Raw genomic sequence first — 27,999 nt, forward strand, 5'->3', positions numbered from 1 at the left:
ACGTCGGTAGAATGTGTCCTACCGGAAACTGCTCCGGAGTCCAAAGGTTCCTAGTTCAAATGGTTCCACAGGCAGGATAGCTTCGTGCAACATGTCCCCTCATTCATTAAGCAGAGTATGTTGGGCGGTGAGGCTCATAAATGGTTTATAACTTGTTTTTCAAGCCTGTGCATGCAGCGACTGTCTGTGTAAATAAAGCTGTGAAGACTCGAGAAGGCGGTGCCCATGCTGTGTGACAGGTAAAGGGGGGAAGCTGGTGGCATTAGGTTATAGTAAAGGTAGGATTATGGCTGTAATAGCATTATGGGAGATGTAGTTTAAAACATGTGGCGTGACTATGGTTGGCTAGTCTGGGGTTGTTGGTACCCCTTTGTCAGAATTCCATACAGTGACTTTGACATTAACTTTACTTGATTTTTTTTTTTTTTTTCCGTTTAGCTTAAGAAAATCTAGGGCGAAAACATGTCAAAATATTCATTAAAATGTGAATTATCAAAGGGGTAATTTAGTAAACCCAGGATTGCTTAGAAATTAATAAACTCCCATAGACGTTTTGGGTTGTTTTGTTGTTTTTGTTGATGTTTTCATTGTCTAGACACCAAATTGTGGCTCTAAGTACGCTGGAAGGATATTTTAGATTAACACAAGATGACAATATTTTTTTGAATTAACCCCTTAAGAACACATGACATGTGTGACATGTCATGATTCCCTTTTATTCCAGAAGTTTGGTCCTTAAGGGGTTAAACGTCTGCCATTTATAAACAGTAGTCAGGAATGAGTGTCAATTCAAATGTGTGTTGTTTTTTTAGGTTTTTTTTTTTTGTATTTTATTTTGTAGGAGATGAAGGTTAACAAAAACCTATAACATTTTGAAAAAAAAAAACCTCATTCCGTCACCAGGATGTCGCAAATCAAGTCACCTGAAAAGAAAAGGCCTCGCAAAAGTTTATCCCTATCAAAGAATAGAACCAGCGGTAGTCCTAAAAGCAAAACTTCAAAGTCTTCCACGATCGAAGCACTTTTTAAAAATGCTCCCCCTGCAAAACTCTCCTGTCCTCTATGCAAGGAATTGGTACCTCGATTTGGGATTAGCAGACACATGGATGAGTCATGCCCAAAAGCAAACAATGATGAAAAGGATGTGATCCTTATTGAGGATGATGACTGTGTTATATCAAATGTGCCAAGATCACAACCGCAAGAAGACAATACCAGTATAGCAACAACGACTGAAGTGACTGTGAGACCATCTGCAAAACTAGATAAAAATGAAAAGCAAATCAGCCCATATTTTAATAAAAATGGACCTATTTCTAACATCCCTAATGAATTGCCAATTTTGAAATCTGCAGCTTCCAGAAGCCTTTCTTCCAGACTTACCAGAAAATACCAAACACGTAAAGTAAAAAGAGACTTAAGCAAAGATGTGAATCCTCCGGTTCCAGTAGAAGAATCAGGACATACTGAGGGTTCCACACAAGATACAAGTGATGTAAAAAACTCTACTCTGCATACAGAAACTATTCTTAAAATTGAAGAAAATAGACAAAAACAAATTATTGATAATATTTACCAAAGTATTGATTGCTGTTCTAATTCATCTGAATGTATTGATAAAGTTAAGTCTGCCAAAGAACTACACAGTGCCAAATTAGAAGAATGTACTTTCCTGGGAGCCAACCATGGTAAAATATCTGAACATGGTAATTTATGCGGAGACTCTACCGCATTGTGCAAGCAGTATGACAAGAAAGCAAACATGTCCTCTCCTGATGACAAGAGTCCACTCCATCCTCTGGTAGACTCCAATGTTTTAGATGAATTTTCAAAACCATTTTATGATGAAGACTACCAAAATAAAGGAGAGAATATAGAAAATGGTACCGATAGCAGTATGCGGGAATCTACAAATGAAGATTCTAGACACCCGTACTATCTACGGAACTTCCTTATGGTCCTCAACACAATCATGGAATGTGACGATGATATGAGTCTTTTTAATGAAGCAGACTGTAGCACTTTGACATCATTCTTTAAGCTTTCAGGTAACTGTCTTGTGGTTCATTTTACAAGAATATCATTAAAAAGCATTATTGCAAAGCAAGATAAAACATGCTTTAATGCAGGGCTTGAGAAATTTGTTTGGTATCTAGGAGCCAGCTAAAAAAAAGTTATGAGCCAAAATTTAATATATCACAAGAAATATCCACCAGTGGTTCACCAGAACCACTACAGATGCATTGGCTTAGCTGAGATCATAAAGACTGATGATCTCAGACATGGAGGCGGGAGAAGCCATGGCAAGTTGGGCACAAAGTGGGGGGGAAAAAGTGAGTAAAAACACCTCTCATATGATCGGAGGGGGGCAGGTTCCTAAACAGATGCACACTCTCTGACAGACACTCACACTCTGACAGACACACAGACTCTCTGACACACTGTGACAGGCACACACAAACAATGACACACAGAGACATACACACACACTGACCGAGACACACATACACACACATTTTCTCACACACTCACAAATTTACATTTTCTCTCTTCCTGCGTGTGAGGAAGAGGTAATCTACCTGCAGCTCCTCTCTGCTCCCTGTAGTGATACCGAAGCCGGAATGACGTCATATTCTGGCTCCCGAAATCACTATACAGTGTGAGTGAGCAGAGGAGCTGCAGGAAGATCACTGCTTCCTTGCATGCTGCCTCAGCCGACCACCTTAATGCTCCCCAGGGCGGGCGGCCGTCCATCTACAATGCTCCCTGAGCCGTCCGCCTCCATGCTCCCCAGGGTGAGTGAGCGGCTCCAGCTGGCTGCTTTAGCTAAAGGGCTGACAAATCCCAGGCGCCATGGTGAAATTTCTAGTCGCCATGACGACCTGATTTGTTGAGCACTGCTTTAATAAGGGGAAGTGTCAGAATGAGGCAAAGAAAATGCTTTTCTTTAGAATGAATGTATAAATATATATATGCTTTTATAATATGAAATGTGTGCTGGACATTTTCACTAATATTATTTTTTTTTTTTTTATTGTATATTTGAACATAACTGAAACTTTAAGCTGGTAGTCAGAAGTTGTATGTGCGACTTTTTCAACGTAAACTAAACTGGATAAAGGTTAACAAGATTGAGTATTCGGAGATTGGATCAGACCTTGTTCCATTCATTGAAGAACTTGTCCAGAACAAATTCCTGCAATCAGGTATTTTTCACAAATCTGCCATAATTTTATTATTATTCAGATTAGTATAAACTGGAACAGAAATTGTTTTATATTGCAGCATTTTTAAATTTTGTTTAGAACATAAACCTGGACTACTTGTTGAAAGATGAAATGGGATATTAATTTTGTATTAGTGCCAACCTGTTTCTTATGTATTTTACAGATTGATTCATAAGATGCAGCATGTCATAACTTAATGTTATGAACATTGTTAACTATGACAGAGCTCCTGTACTCCGACTGAGTACCTCCACCAGGCTAGCTTCCTCCCTGCTACCAGGGGACTCTGGAGCGCTTCACATCCAGTTGACAAGGCTTGACTAGGGTCTCTGAGGACCTCTTCCACCAGACCTGGTTGCAGCAGCTATAGCCCTCTATCCTCTGGACCTTCTTTTCTGCAGTAATTATAGTTTTTCCCACACACATTCGTCAAGACTGAATGTAGGGGTAGAATGATCTTTATTGCACGCAACACGGCTATTTTACAGAGAAATGTTAATTCTATCTGCAGAGGGTCCTCCATACAATGCTGTGCACAGTACAATAGTCCCTCCCAGACACCACTATAGTAGTGGAGCTCCAATACCCCGACTGAGTATCTCTGACGAATTCTCTTCGTAGCTTGAAGAAGAACTGTTTAGTGATTATAACTCTTCCCCCCCCCAGTAACTAGACGACACATAGTTCTGAGAGTCCAATTGATTTTTTATTACATTACATCATATATCTCAGGATAGCTCTGATCAGAGCACCCAAGTTGGCAATATAGTGCCTGGATCCATGGAGAATAGACAAATCGCCACCGGAGTGAAGATTTGACCGTCTGGTAGCAAAATCCATGCCAAGAATAGTTCCAGAGTAAATGTCCCTTCTGTCGGTCAGTTGTCGGGAGCTCCTGCAGACAAACACAGGGGGGCTCCCCCTTGCTCTGAGGAAGCGATTGGTCCTTTCAGTCCATAGTATCTCCCCTCCAAATAGTGCTGTCTTCTCTGCTGATGCCTCATCACCCTCTCCCCCCTTACCCAATGTCCCCTCCAAATAGCACCCTGTTTAGGGGTTGGGGGACTCAGTGAAACCTGATTAAAGATTCAATGGACCATGGCTCAGTCCCAACCCGGGGGAACAGTTCCAGAGTGATTCAGAGTATCTCTTGATCAGGCACTCGATGTGTAGGATGAGTCCAGGCGACTATATAGTTTTAGACTTTTAGACTCCTATGAACAGTTAAAGGGTTACTCAACCAAAATAATATATATTTTTTTCTTTTGAGAGATACTTTTTCTGGCATTCCTCCTCCTCATAGGGGCATTTAAAATGAAAGAAAATAATAATCTCATCTAAAATAGAAATACTAAAATAAGTTATAAAGCACTTTTATGCAAATAGGCAGCAATACATATTAGTCAAATTAACCCTTGATATTTTTTAAAAATTAAAGAATACAAAAACACAGGAAATTAAGTTGCATCAAAAATAACACTTAATGTATCAATCTTGATTGGAGATGTTAATCCAATTTCACCTTAAAGAGAATTGAAGTGTATATAGGCACACTTAAGTTTTAAAGAGCTATACCCCCAAATCACATGAAAACAAGCAGGAACTCCATTACATCATATATCTCAGGATAGCTCTGATCAGAGCACCCAAGTTGGCAATATAGTGCACAGGCTTGAAAAACAAGTTATAGACCATTTATGAGCCTCACCGCCCAACATACCCCGCTTTATGAATCAGGGGACATGTTGCACGAAGCTATTCTGTCTGTGGAACCATTTGAACCAGGAACCTTTGGACTCCGGAGCAGTTTTCGGTAGGACACATTCTGCCGACGTACTTCCGCTCCTCTGCTGCCCATGTGCATAGATATAGAATACCTAGATGCCGCACGTCTATGGAATTCAATGCTGAGCGGCGAGAAATGCGGCAGCCATCTTGGACCGCCGCTCTACTGAAGCTATTGAAGAACCCTTGGAAAGCCCATCTCACTAAAGGTAAGTGAAGGACTTGGGGCACTTATAGCCCTTAATGCCCCTACCCCCTAGGATCCCTACCCCATGTCATTAATGCCCTTACCCCTAATCCTTAATACCCCTACACACACAGTGTTAATACCCCTATCCCTAGTCCTTAATACCCCTACACCTATGGTGTTAATACCCCTACCCATACAGTGTTAATACCCCTATGCTGGGGTAGGGGTATTAAGGACTATGTGTGCTGGGGTAGGAGTATTAACACTGTGTGTGTGTAGGAGTATTAAGGATTAGGGGTAGGGGCATTAATGACATGGGGTATGGGCATTAAGGGCTATAAGTGCCCCCAAGTCCTTCACTTACCTTTAGTGAGATGGGCTTTCCAAGTGTTCTTCAATAGCTTCAATAGAGCGGCGACCGGTCCAAGATGGCTGCCGCATTTCTCGCCGCTCAGCAGAGAAAGCGGCATCTAGGTATTCTATATCTATGCCCATGTGTATGATTGCTGCTTGCTGATCGCTGTAGGGGCAGTGATGGCGAACACAGTGCAGTCTCCCCCGGCCCTGGGGCAGTGTATGGAGGTACTGGAGGCAGTGAGTGCCCACCCACTTAAGTTTTAAAGAGCTATCCGAATAGCTCCGTGTTAAATAGCTGGGGCTAGATGTCCATAGAAAAGCATTCAATACAATGCTTTCCTATGAGGAAGCTTGAATGCACATGTGGCGCTTGCCACGCATGCACATCAGGTCCCAAATGTTTCCCTATGGGGAGCATTGGATTGGGCCGTCATGGAGAGGTGTGAAGTGACGGTGAAGCGCTAGGAGCAGAAGAGGACCGTCAAGAAGAAGATGGCGGCACCCACATGGGACAGGTTGAGGTAAGTTAAACTCACCTTTGCCTGCTTGCCACCAGACACCCATCTGCAATGTCACCATCAGGGGTCTTCCCAGCAGCAATGTCTTTGCAAATTCTTTAACGTTCCCAGACGGTGACACTGCGACTTTGAGTAAAGGGATGTGGATAAAGATAATTGCTGATAGCTGAAGATTGTGATAGGAACACCTACTAGTTAAACTCTAATGCACAAAGTTCTAGAGCGCATTGGCTGTGACTTCCAGCCCAGTGTATGAAGACGATTATAACCGTTAACTGCGCATTATCTCTAACCCCAATGTACACTTTTAAACAAAACAAAATGTTTAGTCATGTCCTAGTTAATTTTGCTGCTTTCAGTTTAAAGGAAAACTGCCACTTTTTAAATATTGAGCTTACTTATTTTCTCCTATATTTAACGAATACGTTATGAGAATTTTCTATTAAATGTAAAAATTCATACCCCTTCAATACATCTATTCCGGAACTGGGTGCCTCCGTTCTGCAATCCTTGTTATAAGCTGTGCTCGTTGTATCTGCCACGAGAGAGAGAGACTAAAAAGTGTAGAAACTGCAACTGATGATTTCTTCTCCTCTATAGCAAGGTGTGCCCTTTACTGATTTAACTGGATTGTGCTGTCACATGCTAAATTTTAAACATACATTTGAAAAAAAGTTAACACACGTGATAGGTATCCAGAATGAACAAATGCGTGCTTTAAATTATGCCTTTTCATGGTGGATAGATTTATTTATTACTGGCATTTACAAAGCACCAACAAATTCCACAGCACTGTGCAACCGGGGAAAAAAACGAACACAATAAGAACTGATCAATACAACAAGCTTAGGACGCTGCCCGTGAGCTTACAATTTAAAGGTTAAATGGGGAGATGAGACAAGAGGTAGCAAAGGGATTTGTATGTGATGGCAGATATAATTGATAGTATAACTGCAGCAGCTGATAACATGTGAATGTAATAAGGAGGTGATTGGCTGTGGTTCCAAACAGCTTTATAGATCCTATAAGCAGCTTGCAAAATCCACAGACCTTGTCTGCAGCCTTTGCTAGTCCTCCCTTTCTAACCCCATCCACACTTTCTGCGACTATCCAATCACAGACTTCCGAATGCAGCTCAATGAGATGTCTTTGCAAGTCAGGTGCTCGGAACAATTGCTGCCCCTTGAGTTTAGCTGTATTTAGATAAACTGAAGTAACCGGACTGGCTGTATGACAGCCAGGGGTTGTAGGAAGGTTAATTTAAAAGAAAAGTCACAATCTATTGAAATCCGCACTTTGGGTAAAATAGAAAAGCAAACTCTTTACACATAAAGCACTTCAGCAAACCCAGATATTTTAGGTGTTTGTAGTGTTCATTTTATATTTTATTCAGTGGTGCAATTTCTAAGAAACTGGTAATATCTCCAAATTGATTAGTTCAAAATTGGACAAATATACACACATTCAGGCCAAAATGCATGAAAGGGGTGTTGGAGCCTGGAGTGTGCCTTTAAATTGAGCATTATAAATAACAATAGTATGAGAGAGCGCTCACTTATAATTTGCCTAAGGGTGCAAAGACTGTGGCTCTGCCTTCCCGGATAAGTTTCAAAGAATAAACGGAAAAGATGTCTAGCATTCCTTACTGTGAAAAAAGGATGCACCTTTATTGGCAATACATCAATGTTTCGATTGTGTGTCTTTAGCAAGCATTTCTTTATAAAGACACAGTCAAAACTTTACTGTACTGCCAATAAAGGAACATTATTTTTTTCATAATAAACAGAGAGAGTGCTGGACATCTGTTTGTTTATTTTTTAAATTGTGCATTATGAGTTGCATTGTATGGATAAGAAGACATGTTCCTTATTCCATTGATATTTCTTTGCAGACTCAGAATTGCAAGAGCTATCCGAAGCCCTGGACCTTCTTCCAGCACCAGAACTGAAGACTTTGGCGAAGGGATTTCACTTGGCTAATGCTACTGCTCAAAAACAGCAGCTGGTAGACGAGTTCCTGCGTTTGTCTCGGCAGCGTTCGTTTTTCAGCATGGGAAAGAACCAACTTGGCATTGCTGCTGTCATCCTTAAAAAGTAACCCTTCACCTCTTTATTTGTGTTATTTAGGATGTGAGCACAACAGAACTATTTTACCAGACATTTAAGAGTGTAACCAATGAACATGATATTGTGGTGAATTTAAAACCCAATAGTAAATTTAGGCTAAATTACCCAAATTGGAATAAATTTCCAACTCTTCTATAGTTACAGTTTTGCAGTGTTAATCGGAATTTCCTTTTCAATTCACTGCAATTTGGTAAAAAAAACAGCCACCGTTTTAAAGGAATGATTCAAGAACCTTAACCATTATATCACCCGGTAGTGGTTATGGTACCAGGATGTGTCCTGGAACCAACCCCCTTTGTATGTAGTCAAATCAATTTATAACAGTCATCTTACCTGGGGGTTGGCATACACTGCTCCTTGCTCCAATGCAGCCTTCAGACAAGCTGGAAGCTCACTGCCTAATCTAGCTCTATATACTGCATGTAAGACTTGGCTCAGGAGAGCTAACAGCTTCTCCTACTCAGTACCTTCAATTATCATTGAAGCTGAGTGGAGGTTGGGAGTGAACCCAGGTAATAAGTCAAACCATTCTAAACAATGGGGCTGGGGCTAAAACGGCTACTGTGCACTGTAGTGGTTATGGTGATTGGAGTTTTCCTTTAAAGGCACAGCACTTTTTCTAGTGTTGCTTGAGTTAGTTGTATCTTCTATGTAATAATTAAAGTTAGAGTGTCACTCCTATTCTAATGTTTTGCAATTTTGAAGATATCCATATTTACAAAATTATTATGACTCACAGGAATGCTACTGCACAAATCTGCTCTGTTTATCAGATATATGCTCGTTGAGTTGATCATTGTGGAAGAAATAAGTGTTACAACTAACCTTGTTTCTTTTATCTTAATTAGATCTTCCATCTTATTTCTGTTAGGTCTTTAGCATTCAGTATGTATTTGACATATGTTGGATCTTCTTGATATTTAGGTGTAAGCAGCTTATTGGACGTGCAGTACGTGTGTGCAGAGAGCCCAGGGCTGTGTTCTCACGTGTTCTTCTCCTTTTCTCCTTGACTGATTCAATGGAAGTTGAAGAGGCTGCTGGTGGAGGACAATCTCAGCTCTCTACAGTGCTCATGGTTAACATGGGGCGAGTGATATTTCCACCATACACTGTCAGTAAGACCACCAGGATCTTTCAGGATCGAGAAGACCTAATGAGGTAATTATGGTATTATTTAAAGTATCAATGTATACCACATGGTTTCAATATCAAATGAAAGTCTTGTTTTCATTTAGATATGAGTCTGCAATGCATAAGCTGGTGGAGCTTGTTGTTACTATGACTAATGGAAATTGGAAAGAAGCACATCTGCTTTATCAGAATGCTGGTAAGGACTGGGATGAGCTGACGAGTGATGTGGTGCTAAGGTATGTATTCTAAAACAATAGGCAGAACTACCAGCTGACGTCTGATACCTGACTGTCTTTACATTTACACTATCTCCCTATTAACCTTGCATGTGTCATGTTTTTCTTTGGAACATAAAGTATGATATGAAGATCTTCCAGTGATTTTAGCATTGTTTATTTCTGTCATTTGAAAGTTAAAAAGAATAATGTAAGTACCAAAACAACTTTAGTTTAATGAAGCAGTTTTGGTGTGTTACTGCTGAGGTCTGCCATTTAGGAATAAATCCTATTGTTTATGCAAACCCAGCCACACCTCCGCGGCCTGTGGCTTACTAATAAAAAGATCAAATTTTTACAGCACAGTGTTCAATTTAGAAGTTATTAAGTCTTGCTCTCCTAATTGAACTTTAGCCACACACACAAGGCTGTTGAAGGTTCTAACGGGCAAATAACAGTTCAGGAGATGGCAACCTTTTGACTCACATGAGCCTTTCTCAGGCCACTCATGTGAATCGAAACGTTGCCATTCCCATGTAACAAAGTCTGCGTTTTGGAGATCCTGTTATGTTCATTTGGTACATTTGCAACCTTGTGATATGGGAGTGAATTGTAAAATTGATTTATTAGCCATCTTTAGTTTTTTAGTAGAGTATTGCGTAGGTAGGTAAAAGGGACTGGGAAAAGGGAAATTTTAATATAATTAAAACAATTCATAGGATTGTCCATTGTTTACAGCATATCCCTGGGTTACCCTTTAGAGATCAGGAGTCAATCACATCACAATCCAGTGTAATAAAGCAACTTCCTTCTGTTTCTTTATTATATTTTTTTATATATATATATTCTCTCTCTCTCTCTCTCTCTCTCTCTCTCTCTCTCTCTCTTTCTCACTCATTAATGATGTGAGAGTAATCCTGATTCTGTCTGAGAAGAGATTATAGATATGTATATTCTTTAGGCACCATGAATCACTGCCTGTATACCTGCGCTCCTTTACTTTTGGTTGGGTGTATACCAGAATTCGTTCAAGAGGAGTAGAGATCCTACAGAGGCTACACTTGTATTCGGTATGGTTAAATTGGTTCAGAAATTAGTGTAACTATCTCTGCTGTGCATCATCATTCACAACTACATGAATATTTATAATTGAAAAGTCTGAATATTTTTAATATTTTGCCAGTGTCCAGTAATCTGGATGTATATAAGTACTGTTCAGTATAATGTATAGCTGCCCTTTTTAAATCGTGGGTATATTATATTGTGGTTACAGCACGAGAAGAGTTAGTGCCAAGATCTTCTGCAAACAAAAAATAAACAGAACAAGCGAAACAAGAAAAATTGAATGAAGGACACAAAACAAACGTTTCTGCAGACCTTTTGTCAATGTTTAATGACTTTCAACGTTTGTTTTCTGGGTCCTTCTGAGGTACATCAAATTATTCTTGTTAAGCTTGTTCTGTTGTTTGTTTACCTTCTAGGAGCCATAGTGGTTTGTGAATTCGCTGAACAGAAGTAAATAAAAAAAAAAATAATTGAAATTACTTTTCGTGTATTTTTTTTTTATGTACTGCTGTATCTTTTTTTTCCCTATTTTTTATTTTTTTATTTAAAAACTTTTTGTAGCAATAGTTTTGCATTCCATTGACTCTTATAAATCAGATTCTAAATAGTAAGTTATCAGGTTCAATATAAACGTAATGTACCAGAATACTGAGACAGGTATAACTTTAACCAAATCTATTCCAGTAGAGTGGGCCTAAAAATCCTGTAAAGTAAGAATGCTTTTATAAATAGAAATGTTAATAGTTAATTGTGGTGGACCACTTGCATTTAACTGAAGTATCGCCACCAGGCATTCCCTTTATTCACCGAGTATGATCCAGAGTGATTATAGCCATTATTCCAAACATCAGCCGAGGCTTGATGCAGGGCACCACACGAACACTTTATTGGGTGACAGTGGAATTTTTATACTACAGTCCCCAATGGGGTCATTGAAGAACACCATAGGTTTTACAATATATTGCACAATCCGGGCACCTTGGTGTCTGGGAAATAGCTTGATCATCCAAGATAACTTTATTAACCCCTTAAGGACACGTGACATGTCATGATTCCCTTTTATTCCAGAAGTTTGGTCCTTAAGGGGTTAACGGCTCGACACTAGGGTGCCTAAAAACCATGTCCCACAAAAATATACTTTTATTTTTCAGCATAACGGATGCTCTCTCTCCAAGATAGTATTCAGTTCAAAAAGCACCTTGATCGGAGATGTCCAGCTGGAGTAATCTGAAGAGAAAATTTGACGGGCTGTGAGCACTCTCTGATCCAGCACTAGGAAGCTGGGTGGAAAGTCCCGTTCTTAGATGTCGACTGCTGGCAGGTCCCATATCGGAAGCTCCCTTCCGTCTTGGGTATCGTTGGGTACCGGGCCATCTCCCTGATAGTGTTACCAAATTGCTCCCTGTTTGGAGGTACTGGAGCTGAGAGCTATGTTGATGAAGTCTCGCAATCCGATCTACAGTTCCATGAGATTTTCAAGTAACTCCTGGTCAGGCGTGCTGTGCCTCTAAGAGCCTCCTGTTAGTCCCTGAGTCTAGCCGAGAGGCATTGCATGGAAAGGGATAACCAAGTGATATACAGCTATTTCAGGGTAAGGTGGTGGCGGGAAGTCCTGCATCAGTCCATAGTGGACCGGGTGGTCCGTCAGATTTATTTTTATAATTTAACAAAATGCAATGTTAGTAAACAGAAGATAAAACTAAATCAAATCAATATTTGGTGTGACCACCCTTTGCCTTGAAAACATCAATTCTTCTTTAACGTAATCATTGTTTTTCAACATACATATTAAGGTGATCTTTAGCATCTTTTTGGTACAATTGTTTATTCATGTATCTGATTATATATCTACACAATCCATGCATTTGTGAAAGTATACCTAAAATAATTGATGCTCTTTTGAAGGCAAAATTTGGTCACACCAAATATTTGCTTTAGAATTTTTCTTCTGTCCACTCACCTTGCATTTTGTTAATTGATAGAAATAAACTATTAACATGTATATTTTTTTTAAAACATTCTTACTTTTCGGTATTTAATACCTGCCTGAAACATTTGCACAGTATTGTAAACTCTGAAGATTTAATCTTAATATGTTGGAGGAGTAATGTACTAATACATTTTTATGTTCCTATAGGAAGCTGTGGATTTGCTGCAAACTCTCTTGTCTCAGCATGTATACTGCCCTGACAGCAGAGGTCGCTGGTGGGATCGACTGGTCCTCAACCTGCACCAGCATTTGAAGTGCACAGAGAAGGTAACATGCTTTGGAGAATGCTTCCTTATCATGTTTTACATCATTGTTGCACTTTGGTCTTAAAAGACAGCAATATATTGCAGCCCTTTCTCAGGAAAAAAAAAACAAAACACTGAAATTCCCACAAGCACTTGCTGTGCCCATTAAATTTAGAAGTGCTGTAAAAAGGATAAATGAGCAACCTGTTTGGCTGACTCACTTCCTGCCAAGGGATTCTTGATACCCTGATTACATCAATAAGTAATAAGTTCTTGATAATCACATATTTTAAATCGTCGCACTTCTTCAGCAATGTAAATTTCATAAATACTGTATAACCATAAATATATGTCTTCTATCAATTTTTTTATTTTTTATTTTTTTTAAGGCTATTGGCTTCATCATGGAAGGCTTGTCAGATCCTTTTGTGCGGACAGGTCACAAACTTTCTCTTTACCAACGAGCTGTCCGAATGAGAGAATCTCCAAGCTGCAAAAAGTTCCACCACATGTTTTCTGATCTACCAAAGCTCGAAGTAGATGATGTCCCTCATGTGAGTTCAACATAATCATGTTTCTATTTATTTTTTTAGTATGCATATAAGTATGTTGGTGTTTGTGTTTTCAGTAGATATCTTATAATCTGTTGACCGGTAAAGCATCAGTTTTAGTACTGCATCATTATTAAAGTTAAACATTCATGCACCATAACCACAACAGCGAGTTGGTGCCAGGAGTGCCCTGGTGCTCCCTCATTGTAAGTAGTTAAACCGTTTTATTACGGTTTGACTTCTTACCTGGGTCTGCTGAGTGCTGCGTCTTGCCTCCATTCCAACTTGGTAAGAGCTTTGAAGGGACACTATAGTCACCAGAACAACTACAGCTTATTGTATTTGTTCTGGTGAGTAGAATCATTCTTTTCAGGCTTTTTTGTCTTTTCATAGAAAATGCAGTGTTAACATTACAGCCTAGGGATAAACCCACTGGCCACTCCTCAGATGGCTGCTAGAGATGCTTTCTGGGGTAGTGCTTCATAGTGGGCAGTACTACCATTCAGTGTCTCCACCCTCTGCATGGAGACACTGAACTTTCCTCATAGAGATTCATTGATTCAATGCATTTCCATGAAAAGATGCTGATTGGCCAGGGCTGTGTTTGACTTGTGCTGACTCTGCCCCTGATCTGCCTCCTTGACTTTCCTGGTTCATGGATTGCAGGATAAAACTTACCAGGAAAGGTTAAAGGATCTTAACATGTATAGCTTGGAGGAAAGACGAGACAGGGGGGATATGATAGAAACATTTAAATACATAAAGGGAATCAACACAGTAAAGGAGGAGACTATTTAAAAGAAGAAAAACTACCACAACAAGAGGACATGGTCTTAAATTAGAGGGCCAAAGGTTTAAAAATAATATCAGGAAGTATTACTTTACTGAGAGGGTAGTGGATGCATGGAATAGCCTTCCAGCTGAAGTGGTAGAGGTTAACACAGTGAAGGAGTTTAAGCATGCGTGGGATAGGCATAAGGCTATCCTAACTATAAGATAATAGTGAACAACAATAAAAGAAAAACAATAAAAGAAAACCGCGCCCTTATTATGATACGGACATACGTACTCAAGTCCTTTTGGCCTTAAAATTTCAACGGTATACCTCAAAAAAAAAAGAGAAATATACAAAATAATAGTATAACCCTGTGGGTAATCTGAGAGTGAAAAAGAAATATATGGTTATACACTCACATTTGGCAGAGCTAAATACAGAGCTCTGCTGTTTTAGCGCGTAGACGGAATAATCCCCGTCCTAGGATATATGTGAAGTAGTCAGCGTCTTGATGGTCTCAAATAGAAAAAACAGACAGGAATATCCACATAGTGTAGTAAGTACCAATATTAGTATGGGTGATAAGTGAATAAAAGGTATCGTACTCACATTTACCAGAGCGTACCTCGCTCTAGTTAGTAGCGCATAGGTGGTATGATCCCCACCAAGGAATATAGACGAAAACCAGGAACAAAATATAATATGGAGATCTCAGAGTAATAAAAAGTAATAAAAGGTATATTAAAACTATTTATTAACATATATATAGATAAAAAGCAAGATGTATAAAATACTCTATGAGAAAGTCCATATAAAATCCACTTTCAAGTTAAACCATTAACTACGGCTTCAGCCGAGCACCGCGTCATATGACGCGATCAGTAATGGGCAGGTCCAAAAGATGACAGACGGGCTGAGCACCAATGAATGGAAGCCCCATCCTTCCCCCGTTTGACTAGAACCGCGTCAGATGACGCGGCTAGCAAGGGGAGGGACCGCAAACGAGGCAGACCAATCACTACTGAGGGGAGGGACCAGCACCTTGGACAGACGAATGGGTACCGACGAAGCACGGTAGCCCACGTGGTACCCACAGCTGGCAACACTAACGGAACGATTACACAAAGAGGTATTTAAACCAGCACGGGGAATCTAATCAGTTCATTGCTCCTGACGACGGCGTGCTGACACGCCGAAACGCGCGTCGAGCTAGACTTTATTTAATTTAATTTATTCACACTCTTTTGGTAGCACTTATGGATTCGATTATTTAATTTAATTTTAATTTGTTTTCATTTATCAGGACAGGCAGGGATTCTGGTAACAGTAGGCACTAGCTGCTCCTATACAGTGCCGAGGTACTTAGGGTCAGACCTCTTCTCTCTCAGCGTTCCTGCTTAGATTAATTTGGGATATTGTGTGTCCCTTTCTAGGGGTCTCTCGTTGCTCTGTATTACAAGGGTTTTGGCTGGGGGAGCCATAGGGTACTCTGGTTACAGTAGGCACTAGTGCTCCTCATATAGTGCCGAGGTATTCAGGGTTAGTTCTCCTTATTTGGTAGTCCTGCTCAGGTCCACATCGGGACCTTGTATGTGTCCCCTGATAGAGGACTCCCCCTTTTTTGCTCCTCCGTTCGCAGCAAGTTTCACCTACTATCTTAGATCCCTCTACAAGAGCTAAGGGGAGCCCAGTCCACTGAGGATATAGTTAGGAACCTCCTGATTTCAAGGGGGACCTGTCACACTATTTGTCCTTTGACTGTTGGCATTACCCCTCATCCTTGTTTCACCTGTCCTATACCTTCCCCATTGTTTGTTTTCCCCTTAGGATTATTAAAGGTAGGGATTCCCTATTTTTTCATTATAACTCTCCACCTCAGGGACTTTCTCTGGTTCCTTCTTTTTCTTTCTATTTACCTTTTATTCACTTATCACCCATACTAATATTGGTACTTACTACACTATGTGGATATTCCTGTCTGTTTTTTCTATTTGAGACCATCAAGACGCTGACTACTTCACATATATCCTAGGACGGGGATTATTCCGTCTACGCGCTAAAACAGCAGAGCTCTGTATTTAGCTCTGCCAAATGTGAGTGTATAACCATATATTTCTTTTTCACTCTCAGATTACCCACAGGGTTATACTATTATTTTGTATATTTCTCTTTTTTTTTTGAGGTATACCGTTGAAATTGTAAGGCCAAAAGGACTTGAGTACGTATGTCCGTATCATAATAAGGGCGCGGTTTTCTTTTATTGTTGTTCACTATTGTTCTCTCATAAGGTGGGGAATCCTTGTGCTGATCACTGCTGCCCATCTAATATCACCTGTTACACTATAGTGAGCGCCTATATTCTGTTTGTTTAACTATAAGATAAGGCTAGGGACTAATGAAAGTATTTCGAAAATTGGACAGACTAGATGGGCCAAATGGTTATCTGCCGTCACATTCTATGTTTGACAGTCTCAGCCAATCCTATGGAAAAGCATTATAATTAGCTCAGATCAACACTCTGATGATGTCAGCCAAGCAGTCAGATCAGATGCTGAGGCAGCAGCTGTAGATTATAATACAAGTAAGATTTTACTATATTTAGAGGGGCAAGGGGAGGCATGGGGGGCTAAATGGTGGTTTTAACACAATATAAATGTTTGTGTTCTTGACTCTATAGTGGTTCCTTTAAGTTCTGTTTCTGAGATAAGCCCAGTGGTGCAAAGCTTATTAATTGGCTGATAGTGATCAGCTTTGGACAGTGGTTATCAGCTCTCACTTCTGCCAGCAGGGAAGTGGGGAGCTTCGCCAGGCAAGTTGCAGGTAAGAAGTCAAACTGTTCTATAACTTAATGGGATCCTACAGTGCCAGGAAAACAAGCCTGTTTTCCTGGAACCATAGGCTCCTGTGGTGCCCCCCTCCCTTGGGGGCTGAAGGGGTTAAAACCCTCTTCAGTCACTTACCTATGCCACTTACCCCACGCTCCTCCCCCACCCACGTCAGCTGGCGGGGGAGACCTAATGCGCATGCGCGGAAGTAGACCAGCAAACACAGACTCAAAAGAATCCATGTTTAAAATAGAATGAGGCAAACAAGTGATTCCTTGTTAAATTAATTTGCATATGCCCACCCAGAATCCTTTGTGATAGTAACATCACTGCAGATTTGTGATTTCTGTGGGAAAAGAAAGTCTTATGGCTTGACTGGTGTGCAGATTTTTGTTTAACATGTTTTTATATATATATATATATATATATATATATATATATATATATATATATATATATATATAACATACAATTGCTAGAAGACAATATGATTTTGTATTTGTAACTATGCTGACAATTAATGCACAGGTTACCATCAAAGGCAAGCTGTATCCTAACACTGGGATGGGCAAATCTGTGTTTTTGATGGAGGACATCACTGGGGATCTTGGGGAAGATAATAGTGTTTCGACTGTGATGTGTTCAGTGGAGGAATTGGCTCTGGCCCATTACAGAGATCAGGGCTTTGATCAAGGTACCTTTTGTGTTTATATTTCTTTGTGCACTTATAAAAGAAAGAGAGTATGACTTCCTGTTTCAATACATACCGGTACTTTGGTCTCTCTCTGTTTAACACTACCCATATTTTTGACCCTATCTTCAATAATCTGTTTTTTTCCTTCCATCATAGGATATCTGTTATGTTCCCAGTGTTCTCTATCCAATCTTTGCGATTTATATTATTCTGGGAGCTATAGCTTTATATAGAGCAACTAACACATGTTGAATTGAACTGTCAATGTTTAATATAGTCTACCTAATAAATGTTGGCAAAAATCTATCCCTTTGTTACAATAATATATTGGTATGAGTGGAACAGTATGCACATTTTGTCATGTTCTGCTGTGTCCTGGGTGTTCACAGTTGCTTTCTTTGTAATTTACCTTGGTGTAGACCTTCGAAATATTGTCACATTCTAAATACTGTATCAAGCACTGCAGAATTTGTTACTGTTCTATAAATAAATGGGCGTACTAATCACTTTCAATGTCTGCAAGGTTTTCACCGAGGTATTTGCTTGACTGGATATTTGGCTTGCAATGATCTCATAATGCTTAAATCACTCCTGAGAGAGCTGACCTTATGTTTTAACATGCTCTCTGTTTGCTTGGAACGTTGCCCAGATTTATTTTACCGGATCATAGTTCCAGATGTTATGTACATATATGCATATAAATAAATATGTGCATGTTCCATATGTTTGTACAAAAGCAGGTGCATGTTTGTTTGTTTCCACCTACGTATGTATGGATTTTCTGTGTGTACATGTGGAATCTGTTCCTCACAACGGTGTGCATGTTTAATACAATCTAGCAATGCACCTGTTTATCTAGACATCCTTGTACTCCAAGCTGTATACTTCCGTAGATTAAAGTTTAGGCAACGTGGAGAGTGTTCAGAATATCCTCATTCTCGGGACAGCATTCTACAATTGTAAAGGAAAACTGTGGGGTAAAATTGGCTCAGTGTTTTTTTTGTTGTTTAATAAATAAAATATGGATTATACAGAGTTTGCAATGAATGGTGACTACTCTGCACCACAGTCCTTCTCTCCACAGTGTCATTTTATAGTTTTATTTTTTCTGTTCATCTCTCCTAGATCATTTATTATGACCTGCCCCTTCTTAATAAGGTTTAAAGTTTGTCATTGTTTTTGCATACAAAGTATTTGCTATGGTAATTTCTACAGCCCGGTGTCCTCTTTTTATGCTTTCTGTAGATAATATTTAAAACATATAAAAATGATACATTAAAAATATCCTTCAGATATGCTGTTTAGTGGATATGCCTCGAGTTACAGCAAGGAAAGACCTTCAATGAAGACATTGGAGTCTTTGAAGTCTATTCTTATCCTATAAATCACTGTCTGCAGAGATTTATGGAATGAACAGTTTATCCCACAGGGGCAGTTCCACTCCACGCTTTGCAATATTGTGCAAGTTGGACAATCATTTGTTATATCAGGCAGCCAAAAAAGAGAGCTCTGGCTCCCTGAACTGACCGCTCCAAATGCCTGGGTTTGATATGACTGGGTTCAGATTGGTGATGGTTCTTAGAGTGACCCTTTATGTGTTCGAATGATTGTTGAAAAGTGAACAAAACAAATCCTGAACTCAATCTGTCTATCCTCTTCCTCCAGGAATCCACGGGGAAGGATCCACATTCAGCACATTATATGGTTTACTTATGTGGGACATTATATTTATGGAGGGTATTCCAGATGTCTTTAGAAATTCATACCAGGTAATCCAAATATAATCAAACTATAAATTCAATGCATAATCACTACTTTTTTTTTTTATATATATATACTTATTCAACTAAAGATACAGCATGCATCCATTTTTATTTATTTATATTTTAAAGTAAGTCTAATCAACCTAAACATTGCTATCTACCAGTTGTTTGTTACCTAATGTGATACCCAAACAGACGAGGATTATTGTTTATTATGTGGGACCCTTTTACTAGAACATAAATCCACTTTAAAATGGTTTTGGGTGAATGAGACTGACTTTCTTAGCTTGTAACTGCACGTGGAAAAAATGGTACCAGAAATAAAGTACTCCTGTCGTTTTTAAATGTCTGGCCTTGAAGAGCCCGGTGGTGTGGTGAAACGTACGTTGGGACTTCAGACATTTGAATGGAGACACCTCCCATAGATTATTGTCCTTGCAAGATATTTAACTTATTTAACCATTCTACACAGGGATTGTTTTTAACTGCTTATTTTATTTTATTTTATTTAAGTTAATTATCATGGACCTTACTAGCATAGCCTTAGGAAAGAGGCAGTCGAGGGGAATATCTGATTAGGTGCCCTCGAAGACACCGGTTAGGTGGAAGTAAGAGGGAGGCCCCTCCTCGCCCGTTTTTCACTACATTTACCTTCTGTCTCCCTTACATTCCTGATACTACTATTTGACAGCCCGTACCTGGCCAGGACCTATTGTGTATCTAACTATCAAGTTATTAGCTGTTATTTTTGGCTATACTTGGCTACCTGTTAGGGTGGTTAGCCGATAATTGTGGGAAGTTTTTTTGACTTATGTCAATATTTTGGCCGTTGGTTTAGGGATGGTACACTAAACTGTTTACTAGTTAGTGGGCACTTTGTGTTATTTTTTTTTCTCCTAAGGCTTTTTACATAAAGCATATTATATTTATTGGATATTGTTTCTTTAAAATTATTTTTTATTCTAGACTATTAAAAGTTCAGTTTTAATATTATACCTTTTTGGGCTGGATGTTACAAAGTTCTTGGTATTGTTATATTCTAATATGTGTTCATGTCCTTCTTATCTGGCCCTTTAGATACAATTGTCCTCTAAATCACTATCTTAATTCAATCTGCTAAATTATTTAATTTCAGGAATCACACATTTATGAGCCAGTAGAACTTACTTGAAACCTTACAAAAATGTGTTTTGAAGGCAGACATATTATGTATTTATTTACTTACCATAGCTACTTGTATCCCTCATGGCATATGTAATGAACCTTTCAGTTATATTAAAGCCTCCTTGTAGGAAGTGAATAATTGGCTCCAAAACCGGCTTCTGATTTATGATGGTTTTTAGAAATTCACACAGCAATGTTGCTCCCATGATGTTTTATAGAATGTGTTAGTACTGTCTAAAACAAGCCTCTCCATACTAACTTTTAGTGCAGATAATGGTGATGAAGTTAAACTATCCTTTCCACACAGTGGTAGCAATATTTTTACCTGTCGGTATGACGTTAGACATTAATCTGTCACTTGGAGCAATCTGTAAGTGATATTTCAGAAAGTGGTTTAATAAAATTGTTTGTTTGGATGCAGTCCTTTCCTCTAGATTTATATACAGACTGTTTCTTTGAGAATAGAAGGGAAGCTGTAGAGACGCGGCTACGGCTCCTAGAGGAATCCTGCCCAGAAACCCTTGTCCAGATGATTGCTGATGTGTGGAGTGCTCATGAGGGTGAAGCAGGAGCACTGGTCAGCTGGGAGCGGTTCACCTCTCTACAACAAGCCCAGGTGAGCGACCTGTATTTTAAGAACAGCCATGGATTATTGCAATTAGTTGATCTAGTTGCTCAAATAGCTATGCCTCTTTTGCCACTGTAGAGGATTTTCATATTAAAGGAACACATATCTGTATTCCTAACGTTACAGCCCGGATGCCCCTTACCAGTTAGGCCCCCTTTGTGTAAAAAATTTTTTTTTAAATAAACAAATTACCTATTCATGGTAGCCAAGTCTCCCTCGGCACTCACTCATAGAGGAGCATTGCGCAACGTAGGCGAAGGGCAATAAAAAAGCCACACTTCCAAGCCTTCTAAATAGTTTAATTTTGGATTTTAAGGGGTAGGACAGGGGGGACGACATAGCAACTTCAATAAGATGAAGTTGTAAAATGCCTAGAGTGTCTTTTTAAGTACATTCGGGTCTGTTTTTTCCCAGAGCATTTTACATTAATAAATATATGCCTATATATAATAACTATAAACATACACAACATAGAAGTTATAGATCACTGTAGTGAAAATAAACACAAATAACCTTAAAATGAGCAAAGTGGATGTGCTACATTAAACACAGTCCACTCACTTTAAGTTTTATTTTTCTATTGTGTTTATTGGGAAGCTAAAAGAGATTGAGCATTTGTGAGACGCTAAAAGTCATGAGTATAAGGATTATATTGAAAAGCTTTCCAAACCCTATGCAGAAACTTTTAGAGTGAGAACCATTATTGTGAGTTGGAGAGAAGTAGATTCTTACCTACCGTATATACTCTAGTATAAGCCGAGGCCCCAAAAACTGGGAAAACTTATTGACTCGAGTATAAGACTAGGGTGGGAAATGCAGCAGCTCCTGGTAAATTTCTAAATAAAATTAGATCCTAAAAAAATTACATTAATTGAATATTTATTTGCAGTGTGTGTGTGTATGAATGCAGTGTGTGTATGAGTGCAGTGTGTGTATGAAAGTGCCTTCCACTAAATCTGCAAATGTCAGGAATGCATTAGGTGCCGAGCTCTGTGCCTGTTGGGTTGACACTCCTTTAAATGAAAGAAAGGGATAATTTTACTTGTTTTTGAACATTTGCCTTCTATTTTGCTTTCTAACTACGTTAAGAAGACTTTGATTAAAGCCCACATTTATCTCTAAATAGCCATATTAAAGGTTTGTGCCGCTTGCGATCCATTTAAAATGGTCCAGTGTCCTCATATGATATGATCTGATGTTTCTTGGCAATTAATATTTTATTATTTAAATTTGTATTAATTTTTTCGTCCCCCCTCCCTGCTTGTTAGCTGGCCAGGGAGGGGAGAGGGGGGGGCTCTCACTCCCTGGTGGTCCAGTGGTGTGCACTGTGTAGGAGGGGGCTGGCAGAGAGCGTCTACTTACCTTTCCTGCAGCTCCTGTCAGCTCCCTTCTCCTCCGCGCCGGTCCGGTCACCTCCCCCTGCAAATCCCAGTGCAAGTCTCGCGGCCGCGCTATGACCCCGCGGCTCTCGCGAGACTTACACTGGGACTTGCAGAGGGAGCTGACAGGAGCTGCAGGAAAGGTACGTAAACGCTCTCTGCCAGCCCCCATCCTACACAGCCCCCCTCCTACACAGCCCCATTGTCTGTATTATGGCAATGTAAATTGCCATAATACAGACATTGACTCAAGTATAAGTCGAGTTGGGGTTTTTCAGCACAAAAAATGTGCTGAAAAACTCGACTTATACTCGAGTATATACGGTACCTCCACTTCAAAGCATGTGTTGCAGTGATCTTCACTGGGGTGAAGGAGAAAGAGGGGAAAGCAAAGTACAGCCATACATGTGAAAGTAACTTTATAATTATGACTAAATACACTGGTTTTACATTTTGTTGGATAAAGCTAGGCTTTTTAATTTTGTAGACGCATTGTTTAAAAGATACATAAGTTCCTAAAGGGATTAAAGCAACATTCCATGCACCATATCCACTATAGCATGTTGTAGTAGTTATGGTTTCAGAAGTGCCCTGGCAACCTCCATTGTCAGGAGACCAGTCGTTTTAGAATAGTTTGACTTCAAATCTGGGGTCCGCTATACCTTCTCTACAGCTCTGTGAAAGCTCAGGAGCTAAGCTTAGCATTGGTTGAGAACTTCAGGTGATCACTCGCATGCAATGAGCTGTTTGAAAATACTGGCATGCACCTAGTGGATAAGTAATGGTATATGAGCACTTTTTGTTATGTGTGATTGTGACTTTCAACAAATTCCCAAGTGTAATAAGCAAAATGTGAACTTTGTTTACAGTAAAAATGGTCTTTCTGCACATTTTAGAGAAATGGGCTTCCTAACAAGTAAATTAGATCAGTTGCCAACTGTGCAAAATGTAGTACCTGAACAAGCCACAAGAGTGCAGCTTTTCTGATTTGTAAGGTCAATAAAAATGATTTTAAACACTGATTTGTTAATATTATTCACAGAGCCTGGTGTCCTGCTTTGGAGGACCTTTTTTAAGTGGCGTGTGCAAGATCATGTCAAAAGACATAAGACATTGCAGAGGAGGACTCCCTGACTTAGTTATATGGAACATGCAGACAAAACAATACAAGGTAAGAATAATATTGCGTACAGTCAGATGGATGTAACTGGGATAACTGCCATAGCCTTGGTAATGTTTCAATACGTTTATGCAAAATTCCAAGTTAAAAAGTACAGCTCTAACAAAGAATTCTTTAAAAATGTGCACAGTGTGTGTAATTAGACACTGTGAACAAAAAGCCTGCAAATGAGATAAGAAAATAAAAGGTGTAACCGCTATCAGCTAGGTAATCATTCTATCAAAATAACCAACACCCCGATAGCTATTTCTTATAGAAGATGTGCAGAAATAACCCAGAGGCTAGGTGCCAAATTCCATAGATTTCAGTGGCAGGCCATGTAAAGGCAATCAGAAATGCAATTCTTAACTGTTGTGTTGCCAGTGGTGTTTTAACCTTGAAATAAATAAAGAATAAAAAAAAAAAAAAAATGCAATTCTTATTATTAAACTTGATAAAGTGCCACCACATTTAGCAGCACCGTTCATGGGTACAGTTGGTACAAGTAAAAAGACATAGGTACAATAAATCTAAGAGACAATGCAAAATTTTATAACAAATACAGGATGAGTTGAAGGCCCTATTCCAGTGGAACTTTAGCTAGAAATCTAGGTGGACAGTAGTAGCTTGAAAAGGGAGGTTATGGACTGCAAAGGTGAGAATAGTGGAAGGCTTAGCTGATCAAAAAGGTCTTTAGGGAGTGTGTTCCAGAGGATTGGTGCTGCACAAGAGACACCCTGCAGTCTAGCATGGGTAGAGGGTGATAATGGAAGATGCAGCTCCTTGTTGGATCTTAGGTGACAAGCTGGAGTATATTTGTTGATGATTGAGGACAGGTAGTCGGGAGCAGCATTAGTAAGGTAGGTCAGGGTGAGAATTTTTAATGTTATTCTGCCTTCAATGGGGAGCCATTGAAGGAACTCGTAGAGAGGTGAAGCAGATACAGTTCTACAGGTGCATTAGCCAGTTCAGTTAGGATGGATGCACAGGCTTCTGAGAGGGGAAGATCAATTTGTAGATTATAGCAGTAGTCACAACAAGGTAGTGGGTGAGTTGCTTAATGGTATCAGCAGTCCAAAACAGATTTTGGAAATATTGTGTGTTTGCGTTAAGATGAAGAATCAGATTGGATGTGGTGGGTGAAGTACCCTTTGGAGTCAAATGTTATTCAGAGGTAATAGATCTAGGATTAGGGGTAGATACGGATTCCATCAACAGTGATAGAATAGTCATAAATTGGAGTAGAGCTAGGACAGGATAATTAGAAGCTCAGTTTTGGACATATTGATCTTTAGGTCCTCTCACACCTCTCCCCTCTGTCAGTCCTTACATTGGCTTCCTGTATCTTATAGGATTCAATTCAAAGTGCTAACCCATGCCTATAAAGCACTGAATAATCTTAGCCCCTCTTATATCTCCTAAATGATCCATAGGTATGCCTCTTCTCTGTCTCTCCGCTCTGCCCATGACCTTCTTTCCGCTGCTCGCACCCATACGGCCAACTCGCGCTTGCAGGACTTTTCGCGGGCAGCTCCCGTCCTATGGAATAGCCTGCCTACCGCCATCAGACTCTCCCCTAGTCTTCAATCATTTTAAGAAGTGCCTTAAAACCCATCTTTTTAGGAAAACCTATGGCCTCCCAGACTAACCTCTACCTCACATACCTGTCTTTTGCTCTCTCCTAAAGGACAGCACTCTACTCTCTCCTCCAGCTCTGCTTCACTCCCACCTATCTTGACTTCTATTTCCTGTCCTAATGTGTTTTATACCCAACCTCCTATAGACTGTAAGCTCGTTTGAGCAGGGCCTTGTTCAACCCTTCGTTTCTGTAAAATTTTCTTGTCCTATTTATAGTCAAATTCCCCCTCTAATGCTATTGTAAAGCGCTACAGAAACTGTTGGCGCTATATGAATCGCAATAATAATATTAATAATGGGTAGCGAAAGGTTATCCAGGAAGTATTGTAAGATAAGTAGTCACTGATCCAAAAAAAAGGACAGAGGGAGAGAGATCGGGGTGGAGAGTTGTATCAGAGTGTTATCTGCCAAACGGTGATTAATATGTTGATGATTTACAATACTTTAAAGGGAAACAAAATAGCTTTTGAAAGTGTTTTGTGAGTTTGGAGTATATATTATAACCTTTAATGCGTGCCTGCTTCCTTCTGTGTTCTAATCATTTTCAAGCTGCACATTTTCAGGGTTCTGTTCTGGGACCGCTTCTATTTAACATACTTATTAAAAACCTTGAAATAGGCATTGGCAGATGACACAGTACTTAGTATGATACAATATGAGCAGGATATTCCTTCCCTGCAGATGGATCTAGATAGATGGGTGAACTATGCACTCAAATGGCAGATGAAATTTAATGTAGATAAAGGTAAAGTTATTCACTTCTGGGTGAAGAATGCAAGAAACTTACACCCTAAGTGGTAGTGAATTACAGATAACACATGCAAAGGATTTGGGAATTGTTCTAGCCAGCAGTTGCTAAGGCCACCATAGTATTGTCATGCATAAAAAGAGGCATTATTTCTTGGGATGAAAATATAATGGTTTTACAATGAGGCAATATTCTAAGTCAATAATCTTTCTGTTATTACCTTTTCTAGTACCCTCATTCTTCCATCTGATGTTATTTATTTCTTCACATTTGCGCAGCAATGTAATAACTGTACCGCTGATAAACTTAAGAGCAGTTATATGAAAAGGATGACAATCATGGCACTAAATCAGTTACAATGAAATGTTTATACTGTTTGTTAGTTTTAGAACATTGCTCCTGAATTCATTTTTCTATTTAAAACTAAGAAAGGAGAGCCACTATGCTCCCATTCTAAAACCAGTCTATGTTAATACTCACAATGTGTGTGTAGTATATGTATGTCCATCCAGTGAATGCTGAAGCCATGTGGTCCTAGAGAAGCAGGTCAGAGCAAAAAAAACAAACAAAAAAAAAAACCATGTTGCCAACATCTACACCTTCAGGTAATAATCTGCAGGGACAAAAGGGACATAGGGAATTCACTAAATAGCCAAAAGCTTCCTACTCCACCCATGCCCACCACTGGTAAGAGTTTTCCCTGAACTGGGAATCCCTGTATATTGTGAATATTAATGGTATATTCAGTTTATTTAGGTTTCAATAAATCTCCTTTGTATAATGCCAGGTTTGGGGGTGTTAAACCAGTTTCCTCCCTCCTATTCAACCTGCTAGGGAATCACAACAGTGCGTCCAAAATCCAAATGCACTGCCTTTTGAGACATCACACTGGTTTTAGCATGTGAGCATAGTGACTCTCCTTTCCTACAGTTTTCTAGGAATGCACAGGCTTCTGGTAGTCTCACATGCCAAATATTATTGCATCAGCTACAGTGCATTCTGGGCAGCATTGTTATTGCTGTGAAGGAGAAACATCTGGAAGAGTATTTGGTCAATTCTCCATATACATTGGGTTGGAGGCAGATATGTGCTGTAATACATCCTGTACCCAGTTGATGGCAGCACTGGGTAATATATTAAGGCAGGCTGTTTTTTCTTTAACTATAAAGTATGCTAAAGTTGTTTTTTTTCCCCACAAAAGAGTGAATTGGAGACAGAATTACAAAATTAAGATCAAATTGGCAGATTCAGAATAAAATCTCTAGCTATTCTATTTTAGCCTGAATTTTGCAATGTATTTTTGATTCCACGGTGTTGGGAATAGACCTCTCAGGCAAAAATAGCATCAAATCAGCTTTATCTCTGCTTCATTTTCACGTGCAAGTGTGCTTAGGTAAGACACCCAACCATAAATAGGAGTCTACCTCAACTCAGTTTCAGGAGGGTCTTCTTCACCTGTAAACGTCCCCTTTCTATAATTGCAAGGCTCTGTGAAATATGCAGGGTTTTACTCAGTGAAACAGTATCATTGTATTTATTGCTTAAGTCTTCATAGAAATTCACACTATATGAATGGGTAATCAATACAATTATCCTTGCATGTAAATCTATGCCCACTGCCAATTTGTATTTTCTCGTCCCTGTCTTTCAGCTGGTGGAGGTGAAAGGTCCCACTGATCGCCTGTCGCACAAACAGATGGTGTGGTTACACGAGCTAAACAAGTTGGGTGCTACAGTCGAAGTGTGTCACGTGGTTGCTATTGGGGCCAAAAGTAATAGACTTAACTAATTGAATCAAATAAAATGAATGCATTTTTGTATATAAA

General features: G+C 39.4%; 1 protein-coding gene across 1 annotated transcript; it reads left to right on the forward strand.

Annotated features, from left to right (window-relative positions):
• Positions 1-2: 2 nt before the first annotated feature.
• Positions 3-27,993, forward strand: FAN1 (FANCD2 and FANCI associated nuclease 1). Its single transcript, XM_063449142.1, has 14 exons — positions 3-239; positions 842-2,048; positions 3,066-3,206; positions 7,969-8,170; positions 9,128-9,361; positions 9,439-9,570; positions 10,511-10,619; positions 12,752-12,871; positions 13,239-13,403; positions 17,529-17,694; positions 19,360-19,463; positions 21,043-21,237; positions 23,671-23,799; positions 27,825-27,993. The coding sequence occupies exons 2-14, from the start codon at positions 905-907 to the stop codon at positions 27,960-27,962; spliced, it is 2,979 nt and encodes a 992-aa protein (XP_063305212.1). The 5' UTR covers positions 3-239; positions 842-904; the 3' UTR covers positions 27,963-27,993.
• The last annotated feature ends 6 nt before the right edge of the window (positions 27,994-27,999 follow it).

This window comes from Pelobates fuscus, chromosome 3 (assembly GCF_036172605.1).
Source record: "Pelobates fuscus isolate aPelFus1 chromosome 3, aPelFus1.pri, whole genome shotgun sequence".
Lineage (NCBI taxonomy): Eukaryota > Metazoa > Chordata > Amphibia > Anura > Pelobatidae > Pelobates > Pelobates fuscus.